At 47.5% G+C, this 26,849-nt stretch overlaps 8 protein-coding genes across 8 annotated transcripts; 5 read left to right on the top strand and 3 right to left on the bottom strand.

The window, feature by feature from the left end:
* Window positions 1–2: 2 nt before the first annotated feature.
* On the top strand, window positions 3–2,931 carry GGS25DRAFT_485802 (aldo/keto reductase). Its single transcript, XM_049260571.1, has 10 exons — window positions 3–292; window positions 356–387; window positions 459–690; window positions 752–794; window positions 940–1,437; window positions 1,521–1,604; window positions 1,664–1,780; window positions 1,892–2,155; window positions 2,264–2,353; window positions 2,482–2,931. The coding sequence occupies exons 1-10, from the start codon at window positions 279–281 to the stop codon at window positions 2,815–2,817; spliced, it is 1,710 nt and encodes a 569-aa protein (XP_049117663.1). The 5' UTR covers window positions 3–278; the 3' UTR covers window positions 2,818–2,931.
* Window positions 2,932–5,800, bottom strand: GGS25DRAFT_485819 (uncharacterized protein). The gene has a single exon (XM_049260572.1). It carries the CDS (start codon window positions 5,165–5,167, stop codon window positions 3,215–3,217), a length of 1,953 nt encoding a protein of 650 aa, XP_049117664.1. The 5' UTR covers window positions 5,168–5,800; the 3' UTR covers window positions 2,932–3,214.
* Window positions 5,801–6,755: 955 nt separating this feature from the next.
* Window positions 6,756–8,723, top strand: GGS25DRAFT_485820 (heterochromatin protein one). The gene is made up of 7 exons (XM_049260573.1): window positions 6,756–7,017; window positions 7,180–7,393; window positions 7,457–7,499; window positions 7,561–7,640; window positions 7,706–8,057; window positions 8,116–8,631; window positions 8,701–8,723. The coding sequence occupies exons 1-6, from the start codon at window positions 7,008–7,010 to the stop codon at window positions 8,185–8,187; spliced, it is 771 nt and encodes a 256-aa protein (XP_049117665.1). The 5' UTR covers window positions 6,756–7,007; the 3' UTR covers window positions 8,188–8,631; window positions 8,701–8,723.
* A 2,593-nt stretch (window positions 8,724–11,316) lies between these two features.
* GGS25DRAFT_228695 (hsp90-like protein) lies at window positions 11,317–16,607 on the bottom strand. Its single transcript, XM_049257006.1, has 3 exons — window positions 13,888–16,607; window positions 12,232–13,823; window positions 11,317–12,173 (listed from the first exon to the last, which is right to left on the bottom strand). The coding sequence occupies exons 1-3, from the start codon at window positions 16,412–16,414 to the stop codon at window positions 11,868–11,870; spliced, it is 4,425 nt and encodes a 1,474-aa protein (XP_049117666.1). The 5' UTR covers window positions 16,415–16,607; the 3' UTR covers window positions 11,317–11,867.
* Window positions 16,608–19,099: 2,492 nt separating this feature from the next.
* On the top strand, window positions 19,100–20,193 carry GGS25DRAFT_485829 (uncharacterized protein). Its single transcript, XM_049260574.1, has one exon. It carries the CDS (start codon window positions 19,369–19,371, stop codon window positions 19,984–19,986), a length of 618 nt encoding a protein of 205 aa, XP_049117667.1. The 5' UTR covers window positions 19,100–19,368; the 3' UTR covers window positions 19,987–20,193.
* Window positions 20,194–20,964: 771 nt separating this feature from the next.
* On the top strand, window positions 20,965–24,063 carry GGS25DRAFT_228709 (uncharacterized protein). Its single transcript, XM_049257007.1, has 3 exons — window positions 20,965–23,187; window positions 23,237–23,947; window positions 23,997–24,063. The coding sequence occupies exons 1-2, from the start codon at window positions 21,147–21,149 to the stop codon at window positions 23,923–23,925; spliced, it is 2,730 nt and encodes a 909-aa protein (XP_049117668.1). The 5' UTR covers window positions 20,965–21,146; the 3' UTR covers window positions 23,926–23,947; window positions 23,997–24,063.
* Window positions 24,064–25,551: 1,488 nt separating this feature from the next.
* On the bottom strand, window positions 25,552–26,129 carry GGS25DRAFT_485833 (uncharacterized protein). The gene has a single exon (XM_049260575.1). The coding sequence runs from the start codon at window positions 26,020–26,022 to the stop codon at window positions 25,792–25,794; it is 231 nt and encodes a 76-aa protein (XP_049117669.1). The 5' UTR covers window positions 26,023–26,129; the 3' UTR covers window positions 25,552–25,791.
* Window positions 26,130–26,286: 157 nt separating this feature from the next.
* On the top strand, window positions 26,287–26,834 carry GGS25DRAFT_485834 (uncharacterized protein). Its single transcript, XM_049260576.1, has one exon. The coding sequence runs from the start codon at window positions 26,352–26,354 to the stop codon at window positions 26,565–26,567; it is 216 nt and encodes a 71-aa protein (XP_049117670.1). The 5' UTR covers window positions 26,287–26,351; the 3' UTR covers window positions 26,568–26,834.
* The last annotated feature ends 15 nt before the right edge of the window (window positions 26,835–26,849 follow it).

Here is a 26,849-nt window from a genome sequence, read left to right on the forward strand (position 1 = left end):
TTAATCAATCTCCGCATATCATGTCACATATCATGTCTGTCGATGTGTATCTTATAGCCAATCGCTACATGCTTGCAGTATTGCGCCTCACATATCTTACCTCATCATCTATAGCATTGACTTCCTTTATCTCCGATTTCTAGGTACATATTAGGTATATAATATCACCAATTCTTCATTCGATTCTGCGCTTCGTCCTACTCTAGCTATAAGCCTATGGCCCTGATACATCATTTAATCTTGTCAAGTTAAGGAGGCGTATAAGAAATTTGTTAGTCATGGCTGGTCACGTGTAAGTAATCGAGCAGACCGAGGTCATCATAGATATTTCCACCGTATACTTACGACTTATCAGGAACATGATGGACGACTATCTGATAGCGAACTGTCCGTCAACGCAGACCCTACATGTTTACCTACCTATAACCATCACTTGCCCTAACCAAGAGTATACATAGTACCGCCGCCAATCCTCAGATCTGCCCTTCGGCTCCTTATCTCACAGGGCGCCATCACACAGAAACCCTTCGTCGAGCATGTCCGGGCCAGGTTTCGGGAGAACCCACCTACACTCAGGGTCTTTAGCACGTTGTTTACCGGGAATGACGGCGTGACCTCAGAGTGTTCGGCATACGTGGCGCAGATCAGGTGCATGTTTTCGTGCAAAATGTCGGAGGAATCAATCCCGCAGTCAGTGAGAGAGCCATGTTGTCGCGCCGTAAAGGCTACAAGGTCTAACAACGTTGTATAGCCTCGAGCAATTCGTAAACGCCATATATTCAAGGAGAGTCAGTGTAAGTATTTTCTTGATGATTATTATGGAATCCATACGTCCATAAACTCTTCTAGTCCCATGAACGGGAATGGTTTATATTATATTGCCCAGGGCAAGCAACAAGCACTCAACTAATGAACAAATCCCACATCCATCTTCATCAGTGGTCAGAAACTAGCGAAGTAGCAAAGCTGCTCACCAGCTTTGACGGGGACATCGTCCAAGCAATCCAAGCCCTGAAAGAAACGGACCCCCCTCCAACCGCAGAGCTCCTGATAACCCTGAACAACTTCCTCGCCAGCCTCAAGAACTGCGCGGAGTACTGCTCGGCCGCGCAACCTCGCCTGAGATTTCCTTTCGCACGCGGCAGGCAGCAGCTCCAGGATGCCATACGATTCCTCTTTCCGCAGCAAAGAAGCACTTCCTTGCCCCCCACGCCGCCGGAGCCTGAGAGCGAGGAATTGGCCTCCTTGCCGGGCGAGATAAGACAAGCGGCGGTAGAAACATTCCGCCTCGGACCCTTCGAAGTGCCCAGACTCTTCAACGGGCTGTGGCAGCTCTCGTCGGCGTCGTGGGGGTCGGCGACCACCACAGACCAAGAGCGGGCACTCACGCACGCAGCTAAATGCGGGTTAACCGCGGCGGACATGGCGGACCATTATGTAGGTAATACCTAAACTACACGGGAACAGAACAGTTGTTCCTTTCCAAGCTCCCAAACAAAATATTGAACAAGAGACTTCAGGGAGACGCGGAGCTCGTATACGGTGTGTTCCGGAACAAGTTCTCGAAGCACAGCCAGACTACCGTGTTTGCCGCGACCAAGTGGGTAAGCAGACCATCAACCAACCTTTCCGCCATTATCTTTACTCAGGGGAACACCGGCAGTGCGTATTCTCGCCGATCCCGAAGCCCGTGACGGCCGCCTGGGTCTCAGACGCCGTGTGCGAGCGGTCGCGGCGGTTAAAGGGGCGGGTTGAGCTGCTCCAGTTCCACTGGTATGATGTACGCACCCTTCCTTTACCATAGTATGCAAAACAAAAAAAAAAAACACCACCCTCCCTCCAACCCGCACCCCAACCAATATCATCCTCGAGGACTGACAAACCAGCGCAGTACACCCAAAAAGAGTACCTCGACGTGCTCGCCGAGCTAGTCCTGCTAACCAAGACCTGCCCGACGACCGTGTCCGCCATCGGGCTGTGCAACTTCGACTCCGCGCACCTGGCGGAGGCGTGCGAGCACCTGATCGCGCGCTTCGGCGAGGTCGGCCTCGTGTCGAACCAGGTGCAGTTCTCGCTCGTCGACGCGCGGCCGCTGAGGAGGATGACGGAGACGTGCGAGAAGTACGGGCTGAAGCTGCTCACGTACGGGACGCTTGTGAGACACATACATACATACATACCTGCCTCTCCTCCTCCTCCTTCGGCTTCTCAACTCTCGGAGTCTTGTGTTGTGTTGTGTTGTTAATTTATTTATTCGCCGTAGTGCGGCGGCTTCCTCTCCGAACGCTGGCTCGACAAACCAGCGCCGGAGCCCTATTCGGAGTCCAACCGGCTGACTCCTTCGCAGCGAAAGGCAAGTGCACTCTTCTACCCTCCCCCTTTCCCTCCCCAAACTTATTACCTATACCACCCCCCTCCCTCTACCCCCTCCTCCCACCAACCAACCAACCAACCAAACCCCCCTAACCCCCCCTCCCTCAGTACCTCGACACAATCCACCACTGGGCCCCCTGGCACACCTTCCAAGCCCTCCTCACACACCTCTCGTCCCTCGCCGCCGCCCACAGCGTCAGCGTCTCCTCCGTCGCCGCGCGCTGGGTCCTGCAGCAACCCGCCGTGGGCGCCGTGATCGTGGGGGCTCGGCTAGGCGTCTCCGAAGACCACGCGGACGACAACGTGAGGACGTTTGGGTTCCGGCTTAGTGGTGAGGAGATGGGGAGGCTGAATGAGATTGCGCTTGGGGCCGAGGGGGGGAGGATGAAGGGGGTGTTTGAGAGGCTGGGGGATTGTGGGCGTGAGTATCGGAATGTGCATTGATAGTAGGCATGGAGTGTCGTCTGCAGGAGGAGTATTTTATCAGGGTAGCATAAGTACTTAGGTTAGGTAGGTAGATAGTATAGGAGAAGCGAGCAGAAGAGCTTCATTACAAGATGGCCCTGATTTTATCCTATGTAAAACACCTCTATATTGATCAACAGATATTTCATTTCATATTTCTCAATTTCAATTTTAACTTGTTTATAACGCTATTTACCCACGAGATGAAAATGATGGGCTTAGAAAAATAATATCTATTAACACATTGAAGTGCAGTATAAGATCATCTCACACACACGCCATGGTTAGATATAATTTTTTTTTTCTCGAACGACTGCCGCCAGATTTGCTTCTCTTTTTCTTTTAAACGCCGGAGACCAACCGTGAGCTCTTTCTATCAGTCCATATACATTGGTTCGCCGCCGTTAACGCCTTGAACAATTGTCCCGTAATCACCATTATTCATTATTGCATTTCCGTGTTGATTATGAATGCGTGCTGTCATGGGGTTGGTAGCATTCATGTTCTGCATCTGTCGTACATCGATGCCCCTATTATTGGGCCCTGAGCCATTGACGGCAAATCGCGGTTCGGTAGAATTTGGAAGTCTTTGGTCACGATTCCTCATCCGCGGTACATCTAGCTGCTGGTGTGGTTGAGTCGTCGGTGGCTTTGCGATGATAGGTGTGATCGGTGTAAAATTATCGTCGTCCTCCATTTCGGCATCAGCATCCTGGTCGCTATTTTCTTCTTCTTCATCAACGAGAGGGTTGGAGGCAGTAGTGCCAGGCGCCGATGTCATTATTGCCGCGGCCGCGGCCGCCGTGGATGTTGGTACCAGAGGTTGGGGATCATGTGCCTGAGCATTTGCTGCCGCCGGGACAGGTCGTTGCGGGTGGCCTGTCATTTGAGACGGAGGAGCCGACACGGAAACGGGAGTTACATTAGCAGCGGCTGGCATGGACTGTTCGAGGGACCTCTGCCCGGCCATACCAGGGCCCCTTGACGACACTATGACCGTTTTCCATCGATCAATGGCGCGGGAGACCATGGTATCGAGGTCAACGTGGCGATCTTCGGCGTGAAGGCCAATGGACTGGTAACCTTTATGACCTAGATCTAGCAAATACGAGATCAATGATTGCTCAATGGGGAAGGTTGCTGGTGGAACCATCCTAAATTCTCTTGGTTGTTGCAACCGATTGAGTTGATCGATCTGCATCCTAAGGTTGGCATTCTCTTGCTTGACACCATGTTGAGATTCCTTCAACTTTTCCACCTCTCTCTGCCTTCTCCCTACGCTTCTTGCCAGCTCAACACCCCACAACTCTGTTTTTCTCGGGGCAGGAAGCTGCTCCCAGACATGGTAAGTTGATTGTAGATGCTCATTGACTTGTGCTTCAAGCGCAGTTGAAGCTTCTTCTGCCCTCTTTATACCCTCACGTGGATCGCGGGGAAAGTGCGTGATCGATGGTGGGTATATCATGTCTTCGTGTGATGCTGTGGTTGCCATGGCACATGCCACCCTCCACTTCTTAAACTCCTCTTGGAAATAGGTTTTGAGCGCCTCATACTGCTTCTGAGCCGGAGGTTGTATGGACCATGAAGTTGAGGTCGGGTGAGGTGTAGAGGAAAACAAGGTAGGAGGAGCTTGGAGGCATTGGAGAGTGAGAGCAGGGAAGTCTAGGGAAAGGGGGTCAAAATCGAAGGGGACGGAATCCATATCTATCTGTTGCTTAGCAGCCCTCCACGAACTGAGTAATTCCCGCAAAGCTAGTTCAGCAGCTCTCGCTGTATCCATGGCATCGGCTACCTTCTGTCTCGCATCTAGTTGTGATCTTTGAATCGTTCGGCTCGGTGCACGCTGCACAGAAGGTCGCTGGCCGGTACCATCGTCCGGGGTGCCTCTCAATTCCCCATTTTTGGGGGGAATGTCGTTGATGACGCCAGTGGCCTCCCACGTAGGCTGGAAAGGGTACTTCGGCAATTTATGGTCGACAACGAATTGACCTTCTTTCGGTATGCCAGACGCTTTCACGCCGGTATCTGGCGCGGGACTCCTCCTAGAGGATGCAGTAGGTGTGCCAGGAGTTGAGGTATCTCTCCGGGCAAGAGAGCCCCTGGGTTGCCTACGAGTGATACTCCCTCGCATTTTTCTGATAGCATCGACATCATGAATACCATCTGGAGCCTTGGGGTTCTTCTCTTTGATATACAAATCCAAATGCCTCCCTAACGAAGATGATGTAAAGGCCTGGCCGCAGTAGGGGCAACTCCTATCTTTCGGCGCACTGGACTTGGAAGCGCCAGGAGACTCGGAGGCGGCGGCGGGATTAGTTCCCTCGGACATGACTACTAGGTAAGGAGCTCGAGCTAATTATCGGACCTAGGATGAGGTATAGAAGGACAATTCGGAACACTGGTGACGCTGGTGAGGTTGGTGTTTTACGAGAATACGTGTAGGGAGGTTCGATAGCGAATTGAAAAGGAGTCAAGATCAAATTCAAATGTCAAATTCAGGGTCAGGGTCAGGAGGTAGTAGAAAAAAAAAAGGCTCAGGAGATATTGTATAGGTATATATCATCAGTAAGTGCCCCGAAGGAGCTTCCCCCATTCGGATCTCATCCAGGGAGGAGGCTCCTGAGAGGGATCCTTGAGAGTCAGCGGAATAATCTCCAATGCCGTTATCATTTATCTCGGAGAGTTGTCCAGTAAAGTGCAAGATGGATGCTCGATGCTCGATGCGAGAGATAAAGGGTTCGGATGGTCAGGAAGTATTTGTACTAGGTAGATAAATCACTTGTATAATATGTGTAGATGAAGGAAGAAAAAAAGAAGTAATTATTCTTCTTCCTCTTTTTTTTCCCCTTCCCTTTCTGATTGTCCCTGGTGAGCTTCAAGGTTGTGATGGATATGGATGAATATGAATGGATTTGTTGGACCTTCGAGAAATGTCAAGTTATGTTTGGGTCGCTTCTTCTGGGGGGGATTTTCCGTTCAGGGGATCAGGGGCTAAAATAACTTACTATTAAGAGTACTTGTACCGTATACCGTTAGCGCTAACCGGCCCAGGACACTTTTAGCAAACTTTAAAAAAGATTTAGGTCAGCTTGGCCTGCAGATTATGTACCGGTTATGTATCCTCACCGTCTTCTACCCTCTATAAGATGCGGTAAGTACGATAAAGTACTTATCCAGCTCCCTGAGGTACGAAACACGGAGTTGGGAATTTATGACCGGGATCTTTACGTGTGGAGCAAGAATCGACCGGGAGTTAGTGGGACCAGAGACAGATCAATTCAAGTTGTGGCTTTCAATCTTCTAGGACCGCGTAAGGTACCATAATCATTCCGCTGGAGGAGCTATACTTTTATTGCTCGATTTTCTATACAGTTTATGCAAGTTCGCCAAAGCTTAGTGGGATCGTTAATCATTGGATTAATATTGATTTTCCTCTCATTACATAGTACTAAGTTAGGTATGTACATGAGTATTGTTGATTCTAGTGGCTTTCTAGCGAACAACCAGTTGACATGAAGAGCTCCAGTTGTTGTCGTAGGACGTCATCTTACCTAACAGCTACTTGCCCGTAGCTGTTCCGGTATCCATATAAATTGTCTTTCTCCTTCAATTGTATGTGGAACTTTACCAACTTTACCTGCACTAGTATGTACAAATACATGCCTAATAACATCAGTGCCTTCAAGTTCTACATTGTACATCAATGATAGGTAGGAGTATGTGTCGGCTGGTCTCAGCTGTCAGCGGTGTCACCAGACTAAAAGCTCGGGCCACATTTCAATACCTGCCTACTAGTTTAGGACCGTTAGGTAGGGTAGGTACTAACTAGGTAGTGTACTAGGTAGTGTACTAGGTAGTGTAGATGCAACACGAACTCCGTAAAAGGTACTACTAGTAGTACTAGCTGGGGGGGGACCTATTGAGAACGTAAACGCCTATTAGGCAGGTACCAGGTAGGCATGTATGTATTAGCACCCTTAGCAAGGTCAAGTGCCTCCCAAACGTCAAACCTGAGATTATTGATTATTTCTCAAATTCGTCTTGTCGCAAACACTCGTTCGCAAACTCTACCATCAAACATACCTATTTGTCTTACAGTCTGGCCTCTTCTATACCATCTTCTATATCCGGCGTAAATGAATTAGACATACCCTCCTTTTCAAACAAAAATGCCACCTGGTATGTCATCCATAAACATGTTCGCGAAACTGCAGATGTGTTGCGCGCGCGCGACGAAGTCCAGGTTCTCCCGTGTCTTGCCCAGCTCGAACACGTCCAGTGCTATCGACAAGAAACTCAATAATTATATGCAAAGACTGAAGCTAATCCTTTTTCCTATAGCTATTAGCGACGACGAAGAGTCTGATATCGGCGAGCTATCCGTCCCCTTGCGATCGACGCGCGAAAGGAAGCCAATGAGTAGCCTCAAAGACGGCGATGATATGGCCAAAGCGGTAAGAAGTGGCTCCAAGAACGGCGATAACGACCACGAGGAGGACAATGACATAGAAGAAGAAGATGAGGAAGAAGATCCAATGGACTTGGAGGAGGATGAGTGCGTATCACTCGCCAATGAATAAGACAAAAATCAAAGCACGTATCGCTAATGCGAACCAAGGTATATCGTCGAGAAGATTCTCGCCCACACCGTCGAACCTAATGTAAGTGACTTAAGTGACAGACCAGGAACTGCTCTTAATAGCTTACCAACGCATCGCATAGGATTTGATCCTTTTCAAGGTCAAATGGGAAGGCTATGACAAGAAGTCAGATCAAACTTGGGAGTCTTATGATAATCTCAAGTACGTTCAAATACCATTCTTACTTGCCACGTTTCGAATTTCACGTCTAATGGGATCTCAAAAAGGGAAAATGCGGTGGACATTTTAGAGGAATACCTTGCCAGCGTAGGTGGGAAAGAAAAAATCATCGCGGATACCAAGGGAGCAATGAAGACGAAGAAGCGCGGCAGGCCTCCCACGGGAACACCATCAAATGGTAAGAAGCGACCACGAAACGAGGACCATCCCGCTTCAGCGACGCCCCCGGCTGGTACAAAATCCTGGAAACCACCGGTAGGTTCCTGGGAAGATGAAGTTGAATCCATCGATGCTTGTCACGATGAAGCCAGTGGCAAATTGATCGTCTACCTCACGTGGAAGAATGGTAATAAGACCCAGCACGAGACTAAGGTCATTTACCAGCGGTGTCCGCAGAAGGTTGGTTCTCAGAGCCCAGACAACCCTAACCCAAACACCAGCTAACATGAAATTACAGATGCTTCAGTTCTACGAGCGGCATGTTAAGATCGTTATGTCCTCAACTGACAATAGCAATAACTTACCCTAAACTCGCTCTCGAGGACCTCGACTATCTACCAACCTAGTATCTACCTACCTAGGCAGATAGATAGCGGTGATGTTGCTAGTGAAGCACTCATGATACAGGTCTCCTACAATTGGATGGATGATATGAATAACTAGGCACGGCACCTTGTATACCTACGTTCCCAAGCAATGTCTCAGCTCAGGTCTACGAACAAGTATATGGATTTCATTTCATTTTCATGGAGGAGTTCCGGTCCGTTTCAGCAAATGGTCAATGACGGGACGAAGGCAAGGGGCCCCTGTGCTCAATATTTACACCTTTCTCGAAGGTACCAAGCTGATATTCTGAAGTCAGATGCTCTTCAGCCAAAGTCCAAAGTCCACGAGCCTCATGGAAATTTCACTATTTTCATCAGCCTTCAATTTTCACGAAAATGTAATTGTGTCCAGTGAGCCACGAGTGTCAGTATGTCATTATCAACCTACGCTCCTCTCGGCTTGGCAGTATTAGTTGTGTAAATTGACAGGATCACAGCCAAGGCTTTTTCGAATACGCAGTCGTCGTAATTGTACATTATGGCCTCCATAGGTACGAATACTACATTTACATACGTACACGACATATGTACTGTGTACTAGTATTAGGTACTACTAGTAGTACATATGTACATCACCTGGCAATGGCACTGAGGTGCCGAATAGATGCAGAAATGGGAGATGGGAGATGGGAACAAATTGTGCACGGGCCAGGTTTGGTCTTCCAATGCAATGTTCCGGTGGAGACTCGGAATTTACATATGTACATTCAATGTCATTCATTAGGTTAGGAGGTTGGGGGGAATAAAACTAGCGCTAAGGGTTGGAAGCTTAGAAGCTTAGACCCTTTTAAAAATCGCTATAATCCTTGCAAGGAGCTCCTCCTGCCAACCACCTGCCAACGCGTTCTGCCCGTTTTTTCCGTTTTTCCCGTTTTGCCCGCGTAGCTGTCGTGCCAGCCAGTCACAGGCCAGCCAGTAACAGTGCATACATACCCCCACCGCTCCTAGTAAAAAAAAAAAAAAAACAGCCTTAGGCCCTGAAAAAGTCTCCCTAGGAGCTTGCTTGCTTCATGTGCTTTCACACATATTCTTCCCGCCTTGCGCATTTTGCGCCCAGCCTCGCTATTTACTTTAAACCGGATGGCGGGGCAACCACCAGTATTTGTACTTTACTTGCTGGACATTTGAATTCCAGTCGCACTTCTTTCCCACCTAAATAATTTATTCTACCTATTTTGTTCTTTTTGGTACTCACAAATAGGTACACAGTATTATTCAGTATTCAGTATTACTTCAATTCTCCAATTCGAAGCATAATACATACTCAATTTATCCTACCTTCTATAATCAAGACTACGTACGAGATTATCATCATATTTACCTACTTACTTACTCCCACTATAACCACCTACTCTTTGGCATTGGGCTGTTTATTCATATTAAATAAATAAACGACAAAGCCGAAAAGAAGAGCATCTTTTTCCGGCCGATTCTTACACTAACTACCTTCTAAATTCCATTCTTGATCTTACTCGACTGGAACTCAACTGAAACCCCAAGGGTCTCTCTTCTTCTATTAACCCAACCAACAAAACATTCCTCCCATCACTCGTTCGCATCCCTCGAGAGGATACGACAGAGCAAGCCAGCCGCAACCATGGTCAAGGAAAACGACGTCATCGCCATCATCATCATCGTGCTCTTCATCGTGCTCGCCCTCATCGCCTTCGGCATCTACCGACTAGTCCACCTAGCCCGGACGCAAGGCACCGTCACAGAGGACAGTACAGAGTCGAGCGACATAGTGGACGATCAATGATCCTAAAGATGGATCTCCCTCCCCTCCCCCCTCCTTTGCAAGGGAGGGACGAAATCTTTATCAATCGGAGCGAGGTCGAAGATGCTTTCATTCATATATAATAATCACTACCCCCCCCCAACCTCTTATCTATCTCCTATCGGAACCCCTATGCTACACTTTCGGGGCGGGGGCGGCGATGGTTGGTCGCTAGTCTACTAGTTGCTGCTGCTCGGGGTATAACCACCTAGGTTACACGATGCGCAGTAGAAGTCTCACGCCCCCTCCTCCCCTACTCAGGGGAGAGCAGAGAGATACTGCAGACTTCCCAGTCGCCTCGATGCCTGTCTCCAAGGCTTTGCCCTATTACCCCCACATCTCGCCTCTAGATTTGACACTTTCTCATACATATATTTGTTTGTTGTTGTTTCATACATATATTTGTCTGTTGGTGTTTCACGGCATCATCTTTCACGAATCTCTCCACATCCATCCATCCATCCACCTCTGTACATATACCTAGAAAGAAATAAGAGAAACGAAACGGGGCATCATCATCTCGGGAACAATCACAGGCGCGAAAACCGGAGGCGGGGGAACACATCCATGTTTTGTTTTGTTTTGTTTTTTGTCGTTTACACACACAAAAAAGGGGGGCTATTTCTTTCTTCATTACGGGCACGAACGAGAAATCAGGGCGGTATATTTATTATCTGTATGGCGAGCGAGCGAGGTAACGGAAGGGGTGGGGTTGCCTAGGTACCTGTCTACTGTATGTATGTATGTGCGTGGGAAATTATTGACGTTGACGATGGTACATATATGTATGAAATCGGGAGCTAGCTTCGAACGGCGGGGAGGGTTCGGTTCGGTTCGAAAGTTACAGTGGAGAGAGAGAAGGGGGGGGGCAAGGGAGAGGAAGGGAAGGAAGAAACAAACAAGCAAACGCGTGCATGTACGTATGTAACGAAGAACATTTATGATCGACGACGAACGATTTGGGTACGAACGTACGTACGCACGTACGTTGGGTAGGCTGGCAGGCAGATGAGGTATTCGGGCAAATGTGCAATGGATAACCTACATTAGGTAGGTAGGTTAGGTTTACTAGGTATATAGCAACGGGCAGGGAGACGGGACAAGACAGAGCAGACAGAGCAGACAGATTGGTCTGGGAATGTCGTATGAATTGTATCCCATGAGCTTTGGCTTTGCTTCATCTACTTCTCTACTCCGCGCTGTACTTTCTTCGTGACATGTTTATACAAACCTCGGAAGCTTTAGGGTTGCAGACTTCTTTCTCATTGACTAATAATACTTGATCAAATTAGGTATGTATTCTCGGGTGTACTGTAAGCTTTGTTTCTAACTCACTTCAACTAACCCCTGAACCCCCTTGAGCACGCTCGCCTAGGTATGCATACACCTTTCACTCTCTCACTCTCTTTACCTAATTTCATAACGCCAGAAATGCCCCGAGTTCTCGTATACGACCCGTATTCCCTTATATAATAAATACCTTAAGAACAAGATGCAAACCCGCTCGCACTTCTAAATAGCTATCCTCCTTCTTCCGCTATAATGTACTAGCCATCCAACTCCATGCTTCTATTTCCAAAGAGCCAAAACCGAGATCTGCCCCTGCAGCAAGCCAAATCAAATGATTGGGCCTCCAAAATTCTGTGTGGCGTATGATCGCGTATATGGCGCAAATTAAGATCCAAATATTCCACCCATATTCCGTGGGCATCGTAATAACATCCTGACGTGTCTGAACTTTCCATCCGAGCTTACTATTTGAAGAAGGACTAGGGATTGAAGAGTAGTCACGATGAAAGCGGCTTTTGTGCCTCTCTTGTCTCCTGGTTATCGAGAGAACCACCCCCCTTGTTCCCATTTTCCGGGCACGTAAAGACACTCAACTCGAACTTCGTCATTACTGATCCCATCAAGTAAAACGTTGAGCCGTTTGAAATCAATCGGCTTAAGAATCCAGCCATCGAATCCGGCCTCGACATAAGTCGCATAATCTCGCTCCATAAGAGATGCCGACACAGCGAATATCGGGATTCTCTTATTAATGTTAGCTATAGCAGAGAGTCCTGGGCATTTGCCCGAGTTTTCGTACGCTCTGATCATCTTGGTACTAGTAAGACCATCGACAATGGGCATCTAACATAACACAAAGTCAACCCTAGGATCCCTTCACTGATATGATATCACAACTCACCTGCATATCCATAAGGATAACATCAAAATCAGCAGGCCTGTCTCTAAATACTGTGGCGCAATCATCGCCGTTGACTGCGTGGTAAACGCCATGCCCACCCTTTTCTAACCGTTTTTGAAGGAGCATCATGTTGATTGGATCATCTTCTGCCACGAGTACCTGCAGTTTGCTTGAGTGAGCAATAGACGCAGACTTGAGTTTGGAAGCAGGACTGTTATCTGGCTTGGGACTTCTGGGGATTTCGAATAGAACCTTCGATGTTTGGTTGGCTGAGGATGCTGTTGGTTGATCAAAATACTCATCAGGTACCTTGACAGGTTTGATGGCTGTCTTTGTATCGGTCACAGCATATCGACCGTCAGTATTATTCATTGGAAATGCATTTAGGTCTTCGGTGGATTGTTGGTTCAGAATAGAACCGTCCGCGGCTGGCTGAGCTCTGTTTGGACATGACAAAGAAGGAGTGGCAGGATGGAAATTATCTTGCCGTTCCCTTGAGCTCAGGCGTTGTATGCTCGCAGTTTGCTCGTCGGGTTCCCCCAATGCAAAAGGTGTTTGAATTGCGTCAATCAGGCGATCTGCATCACTCTTGCTGCTCTGGCCACTATTACTAGCACCACTTCTCGCGCTGCTGATGCTTTTTACTTCGTCTAGACTTTGTCTTTCGGTGTTTACGCGAATTGACGGAAGATCGACAAGAGTAACCTCGTCCGCATCTGCCGATGGTAACGTTTTGGTGACGGAGGCAATACTCAGAGCCTTTCCGGTTTTCCCGAAAGGTTTCTTAGATCCAAATTTCTCAAGGGCTTCATCTGTTGGTAATTCGAAAGGGAGCTGGATGACGAATCTTGATCCCTTGCCCTCTTCGGATTTTAAACGTAGCTGTCCGTTCATATTTCGAACACTTCTTGCAACCACAGCTAGACCCAGTCCTAGCGTCCGGCCTTCACCTGGATTCTCAACCTCATCAATTGGCACCGAGTCATCTGCATCCGCACTTACTTGCTCCAGGTCTTGGAAAAGGCTGTCCAACTTTTCATTGCTCATACCACGACCCGTATCCTGTACAACAATTTCAACTCTAACACGGGTCTCCAGAACTTCACTGACATAGGCCTCTACCCGCACAAACCCCTGAGTTGTATGCTGCATAGCGTTTGCCGTCATATTTGCAATTATTTGCCGTACTCGACGATAGTCACCGTGTACATACTGAGGAAGTCCATGATGTTCGACGACTGTATATGACAGACCTTTTCGATTAGCATCTACCTTAAAGGGTTCCGTTGCCTCTTGAATGCAAGTCAGTAAATCCATGATTTCGTCTTTGATCAACTCCTGGCCCTCTTCCATATTGGTGAGATCAAGAAGATCGTTTATCACATAAATTAGTGATTTGGACGCTGAGTGGGATTTTGCAAGATTTTCTCGGGTTTCCTGGTCGAGGGAGCCTTCTAGAGCAATTTCTAGATAGTTGATGATTGCGTTTAATGGCGTACGGACTTCGTGTGCAGAATTTGCCAATAAAAGTCGAGTCAGTCGACTGTTTTGTAAAGCTGCCTCCTTTTGTCTCCAGACCTCGATGAATTTACCTAGATTGACATGAGCGCTTTTTTCACCTAGAACAAATATGTAGCAGATGAGATATGAACGTACCGTATACTAAACACAACACTGCCGCAGTTTCTGCCTGTTCTTCGGACCAATCCCTACATTTACCAATAACAATTTCATGCCATTCCTTGAAGCTGGATCGTGGTTCCAGAAAAGCTGCAGTGCCCTCTTTCACGACCTTCTCATATGGATTGCCTGCCCATTTTACTTCTCTAGTTTGACCTTTTCGGAAGAAGACAATGAAGTCGCTACCACCTAGGCTGAGTGGAACATACAGCAGCCCAGCGATAACGGAGAATCCGGGTGGGTAGCAAAGGTCGGGAAAGTCCTCACGGATGTCTTGCGAAGTCAGAACAGAAGTGAACTTCCTCAAGCGCAAATACTCCAACATGGCTAACGCTTCCTGAGACTGTTCAATTTTCCCCAATATCTTAGTCTCTCCTCGGATAGACAGAATTCCAAAATCAGCGTCAAACAAGTTGATGAGGTCGTCGGAGGATGCTGTGATATATCCTGAAGGGTTCTTATCAGTTGGCATCGTGTTGATAAGTTTCCTCGATTGTAGGCGTGATATAAACGAGTACCGTTCTATATTTTGTGAAGCTGAGTCTCCAATAAGCCGGCATAACTTCCGAATAGGGAATGAGACTCTCATTCCCTTGGAACCATAGCTATGACACGCAATGAGCCCCCATAACTCATTGAAAGCATTAATCGATATGGACATGGAGGACCGAACAGCCATATTGGCAAGGTATTTTAGATGGATTGGGGACATGGCCCGTAAATACGCATGACTAAGGTCAAGTGGTCGTTCAAGATCTTCCGGAGAGCGGCAAACCAGTCTTGCAGATTCCAGATCTCTATCGTAGAGTAGTCGAACTTTGTTGAGTTTGTACAAGTCGCGTGCTTGTTTGGGGATATCAGAAGCCGGGAAATGCAAGCCATAGTAGAGATCGCGAGTCTGAGATGGATCAACCAACTCTGTCACGACTTTTCCGTTGAAGGCTGAATCAAACTGATACATCATGACTCGGTGAAATCCAGTCAATTCTTTGACGATGCCTACGAGGACTTTGAGGAATGTGGGTAAATCCGGCGCAGATGCTAATTGCTCTTGAACTTGTGACATTATATCAAAAACTTGCATGGCACCAGCCTCGCCACGTTTTTTGCGAGCGCTCCGAAGAATCCTAAGGGGTCTACTGCTGATTTCAGTACTTTCGGTCAGTTCCTGCATAGTTGGGTCCTGACAAAGTGTATCTTCGGGCTCGTCACCATTAAGCTCGCCAGTCGGTCGAAGGGGATGCTCCTGGTCATCCTCAAGCTCAAATTCTAGTATTATCAAGTCGGGATGACTATCGTTGATGTGCATCGCACACCATAGCTTGACAGATTTCTTTTGAGGTGGACGTATAGATATACTGAACACGTCAGGGCCATTGGTAGCAGGGTCTGCTTCTTCATCCCGTATGAAATCGATATGATCTAGAAGATTATCGGCCTGCTCTTCGGTAAAGATTTCGGTGAAGCTTTCGAGTCGAAACAATTCTTTGGGGGAGAAGCCGATTATTCTGTTCGAATTTTCACTTACGCATCGAACAGAAAGCCGGCCATCAGCCTCTTCCCGTAAAGCAACAAGAAGACCAAAGGCCTGAACAGCGCCAGGGGTGTGGATGGGCTCGTCCTCACATCGTTGTGATATATCGTCCCGGCCAGTAATAACGGCATGACCTTCATCGGTAACGACATGACGAAAACGGACTGTCGTTAACGATTCGTTGAATTCGGTAGGAGACATACGCCCGGACCTTCCAGCTTGACTTTCACTCGCACGAAGAGACGCGCTTCCTCTTGTTTTATCGGAGCCCTCTGAAGATGCATAATTGAAAATCGGCAATGGCTCAGCAGAAGCGATACGTTCGATATTTGGTGGTAGACTTCCTATGGAAGTCGAAATTGTGTCTTTCCTTCTTGGCCCATCCTTCCCTCTAGGCGATCCTCGAGACGAGGAAGAAGGGCTTAGCCCGGTCTCGATCCGTTGGAGCCTGCCAGCCTTCTCGGGTGGCATATAAGGATCGCTTGGCCGACGACGGCCATCCCAGGTCACTTCTTGACGACTTAGGTATGTTTGTTCACCCGAACTCCGTAACAGCGTGGCAGATGTCGGTTGCGACTGGTCAACACTAATGACGGATCGGATAGGGAAAACCCTATCAGGGGGATCTGTAGCACTACTAGCGCTCGTGCCATATTTAAACTGGTGATCCGACGTCATGCTACGGGGCGAAGGAATGTTCGAGGTTCGGTCATTTGTAATATTGGTGTTTATGGGCATAGGTAATTTTTCGGAGGTGGGCGGGGGCGAGTTGGATTTGCCTATGGGGACATTCCCGACAGGCATGGGTACGTGAACCGGGCCCTTCTCGTCGCTATCCGGCTCGTACGATGACTGGAGTGGGATCTCTGGGTAATCTCTAGGTTGTATTTCGTCAAAAGGCGACTCATTATCAGCATGGTCCGCAATAGGCCTTTTCTCAGTTGCCGGGTCTGGGCTCGTCTCTTCCATGGTGCTGTGAGAGCAATCTCAGGGACCTAAAAGTCGGTGGTAGTTGATCGCAACTTTGGCTAGGCCCTACAATGCCCTTCTTTCACCACTTGATCCTAATACACATAGGTAACCTTTCCATATATGGTTTCTATTAAACCCAGAAGGGGGCCCTTTATTACCTATAGATTGTCCTTTTACAAAGTAACCAAGAAATAGAGTGGATAAGAACTTAGAAGACTACCCCGTAGATACCCCTAGGTAGGTAGACTCCAGTCCCTAGGAGAGACAGCCCAGCGGAAGAGGGCAATGTTTCTTCAGGTACGGTGATAGGGTGATAGATAGGATTTAGCGATATGTAACAGTCCCTAAGGTACGAGAAAGTATCGAGAATTGTGCATCGATATTCAAAATCCGATAGTGGCAAGTCGGTAAAAGTTGGTGGGGGCCAGTGAATCCTTTAGATGGTAAATCTTGGATAGTTTGCCACTCCTAGATGCTTGAATTGATGCTGAACTGGTGCTGGACTGGTGCTGGACTGGTGCTGGACCCAAAGATGGCCTGGATAGTTCTGTGGGCTGCCAAGAAGATGATAGCAGGGGGGGATCGATGCATAGGGCCAAACCAGGTACCATCGGTGAAGGGTGATTGATTGATCAGTTTGATGTACAAAGAAAAGACAAGATTAGGTTGTGACAGGTCGTATGTACTACGTAACCAGCATTAACCAGCATGTGGCATGCAAAGAGAGGCAATTGGTATCAGATTTTTAAGGTCTGATGTAATAGATCTAGGTTAGAGTGTCGCATTGCAGCACTTGATACTACTGTATTTTTGATACTACTGTATTTGTATTTGTATTGTATTGTACTGTACCTAGTAAGGATTAAGCTGAGCTGCCCAGGTGCCTACTTGATACCCTAGGTACTATGTGGCAGCATTGTGGCTGGCAGGTCAGGCAGGTACACAGCGTAGATGAGTAATAATAGCCCTGGACATGATTCAGATTTCTTCTTTTGCCTTCCCTTTCCACACCACACAGGACCGAATGCTCCTGACGTCTTCAGTCAAGTTCAGCGCTTGAGGGCGAGTACTTGCCTAGATGGGCTTAGTTGTTTCGGGCTAGCGTGCCGTGATCTTCAATGATGTTGTTCATGTATGTGTGTATTGTACCTATGTATTGTACGTAGTTATCATCAATGTACATCATTGCACATGCGATGAAGATCTCAGAACCGGCAGTCTGGGTTGGTGGATACCGCAAGGCTGTGGGAGGTAAAATTAGAACATTACTTATAACACTACTTATAACATTACTTATACAAAAGTGACAGTGCCGCCTTTCAAAAATGACCATACATACCATCATTGTCTCCTTGATACATTGATCCATTGGTCCATGTTGTCAGAGCTCTCATCATGATAACATTGTAACATTGAAAGGCTTAATATTCATACACACCTACGATGTACCTACCGAGGTACCTAGCCTAAATCATTGGTATACACAATGCTTGCCTACCTAGTATCTAACAAAAGGCTTGGTTGAGAGTTTCAAAGAGAAATGAGACATCTGGAAGAATTCATTGTCGTGAATACGTACGCCCGTACACAGGTCAAAGACACTTCCCCAAGACAATGCCTCTGTTGTGTGCGGATACCCCCTAATATGCCTGTCTAGACATTGTGTGAACTGTTATCATATAAAGGCGCTTGTTCGCCAACGAGCCCAGGACTCTTGAAGTTTTCCAACTCGACAACACGACAACTAACATCAAAAACTAGCCCCCAGGTTAGGACGTCTCCGGACAAACACCAGGTAAGTGAAATAGGTAAGTAGGCCTTGTGCCATTGAACTCGAATTGCATTTATACATTTCCTTCGTTAATTTTCTGTTGATATTAAACATCATGGACGACTACAGTGCTGCTGAGATCTCCTCATACCTCTCACCAGGTCGCAGGTTTTTCAGCCATCGGATTACCACAAATGCTGTAAGCAAGAATTATACCAAACACAAGCCGCGAGCTTATAGCATGCAAGTCCCAAAATCTTGGACCAAACCCGTTGATGTCGAAATGAAGGATGACTCCAATGTCCATTACGGCGGCAACAGTAACACTCGGGATGTCCAACTGGGCTATTCTAAGGAGATAGACATGGCTGATGCGCAATCTACCATGCCTGTATTTCCTAGATTTCCGCCAGCAGAATCTCCTACCACCGTCGAGCTAGACTCGTTACCAGACGCAGAAGACAGATTAGGCACACTAGATAAGCCAAGGAAATTTCAAGCATCAGTGCAGGAGGTTGGTTCTCCAGACTCGCAGGCCAGCAGCCTCGCGAAATTTGAATCCGAAGTCCTGGGTCTCTTGCAGAACAATCGCAACAAGGTCCAGTCCATCATCATGGAAGCTGGTCGGCTCGAAGTCTTCTTCTAAGCAGTACGACAGTCCACATGGATCGTAATGTAAAGATTAGGGTAACTTGTCTCGTATGGGCTGGCTTTAAAGATTTCTTCGCATTTCTGTTGGCTCATTTCCTAGTTCAGGTATCTAGGCTAGTATGAATAGATTTCACACTCGCCGGTCATCATTATTCAAGTTGTTTAGGATCATTTGAGTCCCTGGCTATGACATTGAATGCTTGACATAGTACCGGACTGAACTAGGTACACATTCATTCACCTTATGTATTCACCTTAATCTCATTCTAATAATGTATAAATAAACTCTGCTTCCATACATGTATTCGTAGAAACTTTTATAGTATGTGCATTATCCCTATAACTTTAACGTGGTGAAAAGACTTCGATGTTGATAAAGGTAAGCACAAGCTTGCTTAAGCCAATCAAATCACAGTTCGTAAAGCTCATGTGCTGTTACTCATGCGAGAGGGGTCCATTTTCTCCATACTAAAGATTATATCCCCAACTACCAACATAACAAACCTTGAAACCTTCGTGAACTCAGGCAATGGGGAATTCTGCAACACCGAAGAACTGGCCTACAGTAATCCCGTATCTCTCGCAGCCTGCCTACGCACCTCACATCACCAAGCCCCAGCGGCAACTCCTTAGCACCCGGCCACCCGATCTCCATGCCGAGATCGTACGAGACCTCTCGCGAGGTCCTTCGGCTCTCGTGAGAATCGTTCCCATCCACGACCCCTCACACCCCGCAAATGGCCAAGCAGGGCTATTCGCCGCAAGGCAACTTGCCCCAGGCTCTCTCATTCTGCCATACTACGGTATAGTGCACTCGTCTGCGCTGCCGCACAGCGCTGCCCATGAGAAATCAGACTACGATCTCTGGCTGGATCACGAGGGGGCGCTGGCGGTTGATGCGGACAGGGCCGGCAACGAGGCCCGCTTCGTCAATGACTACAGGGGCGTGAAGGAGCGGGCAAACAGCGAGTTTAAAGAGTGCTGGGATCCAAGGAGGGGCGAAAGGTGTATGGCCGTGTTCGTCCTGCCTGCGGGTAAGAACGCTGGGAAGAAGACTGGTGTGGGGATTGCAAGGGGTGAAGAGATTCTCGTTAGTTATGGGAAGGGATTCTGGAGTAAGAGGAGAGACGAGAGCCAAGAGGGTTAAGTATTTGGATCAAGCCTCATAATTTAACATTGAATTCATTTGCCTCTTGCTTTTTATCAATTTCATATGGAGGATAAATAGAGCAAGCACGGCGGAGATTGGATCACTAATAATAAGGGGGACTACAAGAGAGGCTATATGTATCTTTAAATATTCTAGGTGTTAGTTAACTGGTCCATGCACAGTATACAATGGGTTTTATACGCATAATATTTATATATGAGTATGCATATATCCGTTTATGCTACTAAAATAAAATGCCAAACCCAGCACACAAAATAATTGAATGGCGATCCGCACTCCGCAAAATTCTTTTTCCAACTCCCTCTTTCCTTTCGCCGCCACACCTGATTTGATCCTCTCAACACGAAACCTTTTCCCGTCTCCGAGAATTAGGATTGACTTTTGAATCGTCAATTTGGGTTTGTCAAAGAAAAAAAAAAAAAAGAAAAAAAAAGTAAAACAGCCCCCAGTTCTCCAACCTGGCAACTGGGTTAAAACCGACACCATCGGCTGTTCATGTTCTTCCTCCTCCGTTTTCTGGGCAAATTCGGAACTCGTTCATCTATTTTCCATCCCCATTTATTGGGAAGAATCGTCACAGGTATGTCCAGTCTGATTTTCAAACTTGTTCAAGTCTTATTTTCTACTTTGTCCTTTTTTTTGAGAACTTTTTTACTTCCCTTGTTTCATTGTTCCCTGGTTTGCATTTGGACATGGAGCTGTTACATCCTTCACTCGCCATGTCGGCGTTACGATGTAAATATGTTTTACATGACTTCAAAATATTTCTAATTACCTAGAACTCGAAGGGGCAATATTATGTTATTAATATAATATTGCTATCATCAATTGTCATTGATCTTGTCCTTATCGTCTTCGGTCCTATGTGATTCTAACAATTTTTAATCGCAGGTGAAAAAACAGAAATAACAGAAATAACACGAACTCTTCATATAACGCGACTGTCGAGGTTGACGAATTGTCGCACCCGTGCATCATACAACTTTGACTAACCGAGATACAACAATTCATTGTTTGTTGCTGCTGTCGCGTCAACTGACAGTATCTACTACATCTCCAGCTATATATAATCAGCACTTCCATCGCCATCCATTTTGTAACTTTCGACGCGTCTTTCATAGAGCAACCCCATCACCATGCCTCCAGATATAGATCCTATGTTGCAGGACACCATCTCTGAAGTGCAGGAGGATGCTGTCGACGTGCCACAGTATCCAATGCCCGCTCCCGATGCGCAGAACGGTGCACAATACGAAGACTCACATGTAGACCAGCAGGAACCGCAAGACCAACCACAAGACCAACCACAAGACCAACCACAAGACCAACCACAAGACCAACAAGACCAACAAGACCAACCGCAAGAGACTGAATCTACCGGGCCCTTGCAAGATGCTCGCTCGACATTTACGAGCGCCGAAGAATTGCGTATTGCAGCTCAACTTGGCGCAGGTCTCAGTCAAGGCATGCCTACGCTTGATTCTCACGAGGAGGCCAATCTTCGAAATGCTATAGCCAATGCCCATTCCGAACCTGACGAATCAGAACCTCAGCAACCAGACGACCAGTTGCAACAGGAACAAATGCAGCATGACCATATGCAACAAGATCAGATGCAACAGGATCAAATACACCAAGACCAAATACAGCAGGATCAAATGCGTCAGGACCAGATACCACAACATAATGGCCATGAAAGTCATGTTTTGGAACAAGAACCCCAAAAACAAGAGAGCTTGGCCAATAATCACCAGCCCCTGCACCCAGAGCAACCCACCATCCCACATAATCAACAGCCAGGCCATGAATATATCCCTCAAGAGCATTACCAGCATGAGCATCAACAAATCTCTTTACCTCACCAACCACAACATCTCCAGCAACAGCCCCCTCATTTGCAGCCGCAGGGTACGCCAGAGCAGCTAGCTCAGCATTACGCCGTCCACGCCGCAGCTTTCCCAGACCATAACATCCCGCCCAGGAAACGTTCCAAGGTATCTCGCGCTTGTGATGAATGTCGTAGAAAAAAGGTGAAATGCGATGCTGTTTCGGAAAATGGCGAGGAGCCCTGCTCCAACTGCCGTCGCTCTTCAATTCGCTGTCTCTTTAGCAGAATTCCTCAAAAACGTGGCCCTAGCAAAGGGTATATCAAAGAGCTTGCGGATCGAATACACCACATCGAGGGAAAGCTAGCAAGCGAAGGAGGCAACGTGGATGGTCTTGCGGAACTCCTAACTACTGCTAGGAGAGACTCGGGTGACATATTCAATTCCTCTGGTCTGCCAGAGGATAATAGTCGAAAGAGGCCCTATTCAAGCATATCTGGCGGGGACTTTGCAACACCTAACAGTTCGCGCCAGGCAACATGGAGCTCCGAACCCCGAGCTATTCAGCCTTATCAAACTCCGGCTAGCACCTTAAAACCACCTCCTTATTCCGCTAATGGGTTGGCACCCCAACCTCTCCCTAGGACCGAGCCAGACACGCCATCTCGCCCAGCTACAACCAATACTCTCGAGTCAGAGCCAGTGCCACTCGATCTTAATACCAATGGCTCAACTCGTGAGCTAAACGACGACGCCTTCAGTGGCTACCTTAATGTCGTCCACACGTGCTTCCCCTTACTTGCCGCAAGCAAAGCAGCCGTCGAAGGACAACTAGCACAATGTCCACCTGTACTTCGGGATGCATTTGTTGAAGCGCTCTATGGTAGTATGCAGTCATTTGTATCTATCCCTGGTTTATATACCAATGGCGATATTGGTTCTGCTGCACGGCTACTTGCAGATTGGGAATCCGACTCCACTCCGAGGACGCCGATCATGAATCTCGTGCATCTCCAATCCCTCATATTGACGGCTATTGCCACGGACAATTATGGCCCATCCTCATTAAAAGGTGAGCACGGAGGCCCTTCTAAAGCCTCCGTGTTGGGACGTGCCGTTGGCTTAGCTTATTCGATGAGACTACACGTTTCTAGCCAGGAGACGACCGTAGATGGACAACTGGAACCCGATTCGATCGAGAATATGGCCATTCGAGCTTGGTGGACATTGGTCATGTTGGATCGATGGAATGCGATCGCGACTGCAAGCCCCTTATTCATACCAAACGACAGTGTAGTCATACTTCCCAGCTTAAACTCGGTCCTGGGAGAGCATGTATACCATTTAGCGCGTAAGTACCAACTTTCTTACACACGAAATACAATGCTAACCATGAGTAGGTCTGTCGAACATCCTGGGCCATTTTGCGCCAGTCTCCTTGGCCCCCCCTAAAGCTCTCTCCCCTGACTCGGGTGCTGCCCCGATATTGAGTTCCTTCTTCAATCTATCTATCGAACTCTTCCGGGAGATTCTTCCCCAGAGCATCACACCATCAAGTCACCCAATAATACACATGGTCTACTGGCATAGCAGATTATTGGCTTATCTGTTTCAGACCAATGCAAAGTCTACCGATATCCTATGGCCTTGCAAGGAGACGGTAGAGCTCTTGCTCACGAACACGCAACTACTGAGTCCACTCAATCATCACTTCTTTTGCCTAGTCGCGTTAGTATTGATCGAGCTCGTCAAGGTTGAAAAGACACGCGATGAAGTCATCTTACTTTTGAAGCAACTTTTGGACTCGAATCTGGCGCCGTCGACTTGGGATGCGGTAATAAGGGATCGTATTGCAGAGCACGTTCGACCTTCCACTGCTCAGACTGCTGCTGCAAACCAGAGCCTACAGCATCTTGCTGATTTAGCCACGGCATCGGAAACCAATGTTGCCAAGCCAGAAAAGGGTGCAGATTCGGTATCACTTAGAACAAGTGATAATTATAGCGATGCTGGATTTGATCCCTCAATACTCACTCGAGGTGGTTACTTGAATGTTCTGGCCAACGGGCAGTCATCAACAATACGATAGCCTCTCCTAGAACAACCAAAGTGTACGCCTCCCTCCCTTAACCTGTATTATAACGTCCTAACATATAGTAGATACAAATGACAATAGTCTACATCATGGTGCATTGTTTTCTGACCTCTTGCGAATGTTGATGTATGCCAAATTTAGGAGATACTCGTCGTTCTACATCTCTCAGGGGGCATATATACTCTCTATACTATATTCGACAGACCTTTCTTGTTTCTGGTCATGATTCTGCAAGAGGCATCCGGATTCTGGTGGTCTTTTGTTCCTTTTCCTGGAACCTTTCAGGGAGTGTCAGAACTCGTTGCCAGAATACATTTCCAAGCAAGTTTTCAAATAGTAGTTTGCTTTGTGGGTAAGCATGTTGAGGTTTGTTCGCAAGTAAATGGATAGTCATCTAGGGCTATCTAGTAACGATGGAAGTGGCAGACATTGCCACAAGCCAATCTAGAAGGACATGAGAATAAGCTATCGCGGTGCTTACTATACTGCCTAACGCAGTCTACCTACATCTACCTGGCCTAGTACTTTTGACATGGAGTCCTTACAAAACCCAACCGGCGATGCAAGAAAACACATGGATACAATAATGTCGAGTTACACGAATAGTAACATCGGAGCTACTTGTAAAATAGTGCACATGTGGATTTAGGGGATAATCAAGATAGGTTACCACCCAATTAAATATTGTGGTTTCTCACCTTCAACAAATTTGGATTGAAAGTAATACCCTAAGGTTAGGTATATGTATCCCTAGAGATCACCAAGATCACCCACCAAACTCAGTGCAGATCTGAGTTGCTCGGTATTTACTGTACCTAGTAAGTGGGAGGTAAGTCAAGTCGTATGCTGGCATAACGACAAGTGTACATACTTGCATATGCTCTACACCAATCACATCAGACCAAGCACCGAAAAGGGAAAGTGACCACATGCACATCCAAAAAAGTCTGCATGTGGTTCCTACGTACCAGGAAATCTGGTTTTCAAGATCATCTTTTTACTACCTTGAGGCACACGCAATAAGTGGTCCCAGAAGGCACACAAATCAGCAGTGTTGACCATCATACGCCCCTTTAGGGCGTCCCCCCTTTTCCCTTTAGGTCTGGTTCTCCTTGTCGGCTTTCCTCATGTAGGTGTGCCCTGTGTGCCTAGGTAGTAGGTACTAGGTAGTCACACTGCGATCCTACCCTACGGCTCCTTGGCTCACCTCATTGGAACAGATCGGGTTCTGTAGTGATGGGATCTTCTTTACACTGTTACACAGGTACGTGTCCATACCGGCACGCTGGATCGGGGCCAGCCAGTGATATATAGTTAGTGCTGCGCGAACCATGTGTTTCCGTTATATAAAAAGAATCCTGAAAACAACATCCTGGATGGAGTACCCATGCCAACTAATGAGGCGAGTTGGCTGGCAGTACCTAGCTAGCTAAAATTCGTCGGAGATCCTGACTCCGCTTGGTATATATACTGTACCTGTGCCGTAGGCGTCACCCCCCTTGGCCGACAAAAACTCCGTGGACCTTGCCCCTACATAGGTACCTTATGCCACAAAATATGGATAGTGAGGAGCCCGTGATGAGCCACTTGATGCGCTCGATAACCGCCCCAGCTAGCTAGCTACCTTACCTACCTACAGAGGGGAATGAACAGACGGCCTCCTACCATTATACTAAGTCGGGCGTGATGACGCTAGCATCCATACATTACACACATACATGTCTGCTGTGGAACAAACCCGGATCTAGCGGCATAGAGGGAACACCAACCATATATGTATTGCCCGCGCCAGAGAGGGGAGTTGGGAAAAAAAAGGAGGGCATGGTAGGTATCCATAGTGACGATACGTATGTAGGTGAGTTAAGTAATGCCGGAGCTAGCTGCCCCAATTGCATATGTAATTAGTAACGGAATTGAAAGGTTAGGTAGGTAGGTAGTCCCCGTGTTAGCGCGGGGGTGCCCTTCGATGTTGAAAAATAACCCCCCCGAGAAAAAATTCGGATTCCGTACAAAAGCCCCGTAAGGTGGGTAGTGGGAGAAAGAGAGGGGGCAGGAAAGGAAGGAGAGACGAAATCGGGGCAAGGCAAGCATCGCGAACGTAGGTAAGGTTGAGAACCGATATAGGGAGGGGATGGGATGGCTTCCGTCGTTCAGCCTTTTTCTTCATTCCGGTGAACTTCTCCGTTCCCGGGTAAGGGGGTTGGTTTGGTTTGGTTTGGTGTGCGTAGGGCAAATAACCTACCTAACTTAAGAAGTTAACTAGGTTAGACAGTTGTTAGCTACGTAATCCGCCCGAATCTATCCGTCCCGGCGGCGCCTCTGAGAGAATTCCAGGACGAATCAATGCCAAGTGATCCCTTTCAGCATCCGATCTTGCACGTGTACCTGAATCTGAATGGTACCATAATGTCGTCACTTGTATGAGAGGTTTAATTTCTCTCTATATGTCTGTAACATCTCCCTTTTTTCTAGTTCTCACATATCCTGGGTTTCTGATCAGTCAGTCAGGTGAAGCCTCATACCTAGGGGTCTTGGTTCTCTGCATAAATAACAGTACAGTCCTCCTCCTCCTCCTCCCCCCGGCTGTTGCCCAGCCCTCTCTCGGCGGTTTTTCTAAATTCTTGCCAAACAAATAAATATCTTGGACGTTTCTTGGAAGTCCCGTCATTGTTCCACCACGTCCCGCTTCTAGAACGCTATCTACTTGCCTGCCTGTAACTTATATTCTATGTCTCTACTTCCCTAATCTTTCGTCCCGTCCGCCCGTCGGTTCCTATCCACCCCTGCCTTTCCACCCACCGGCATCGCGAGGGCTGAGTAAGAGACCTATGCTGCGCACGCGCCGAGACTCCCGGGAAGAAAGTGAGAGGGAATTAAGAAGAAAAAAATTGAATCAATAAGAACAATCAAATCAAATC

This window comes from Hypoxylon fragiforme, assembly GCF_022984875.1.
Source record: "Hypoxylon fragiforme strain CBS 206.31 chromosome Unknown GGS25scaffold_4, whole genome shotgun sequence".
Lineage (NCBI taxonomy): Eukaryota > Fungi > Ascomycota > Sordariomycetes > Xylariales > Hypoxylaceae > Hypoxylon > Hypoxylon fragiforme.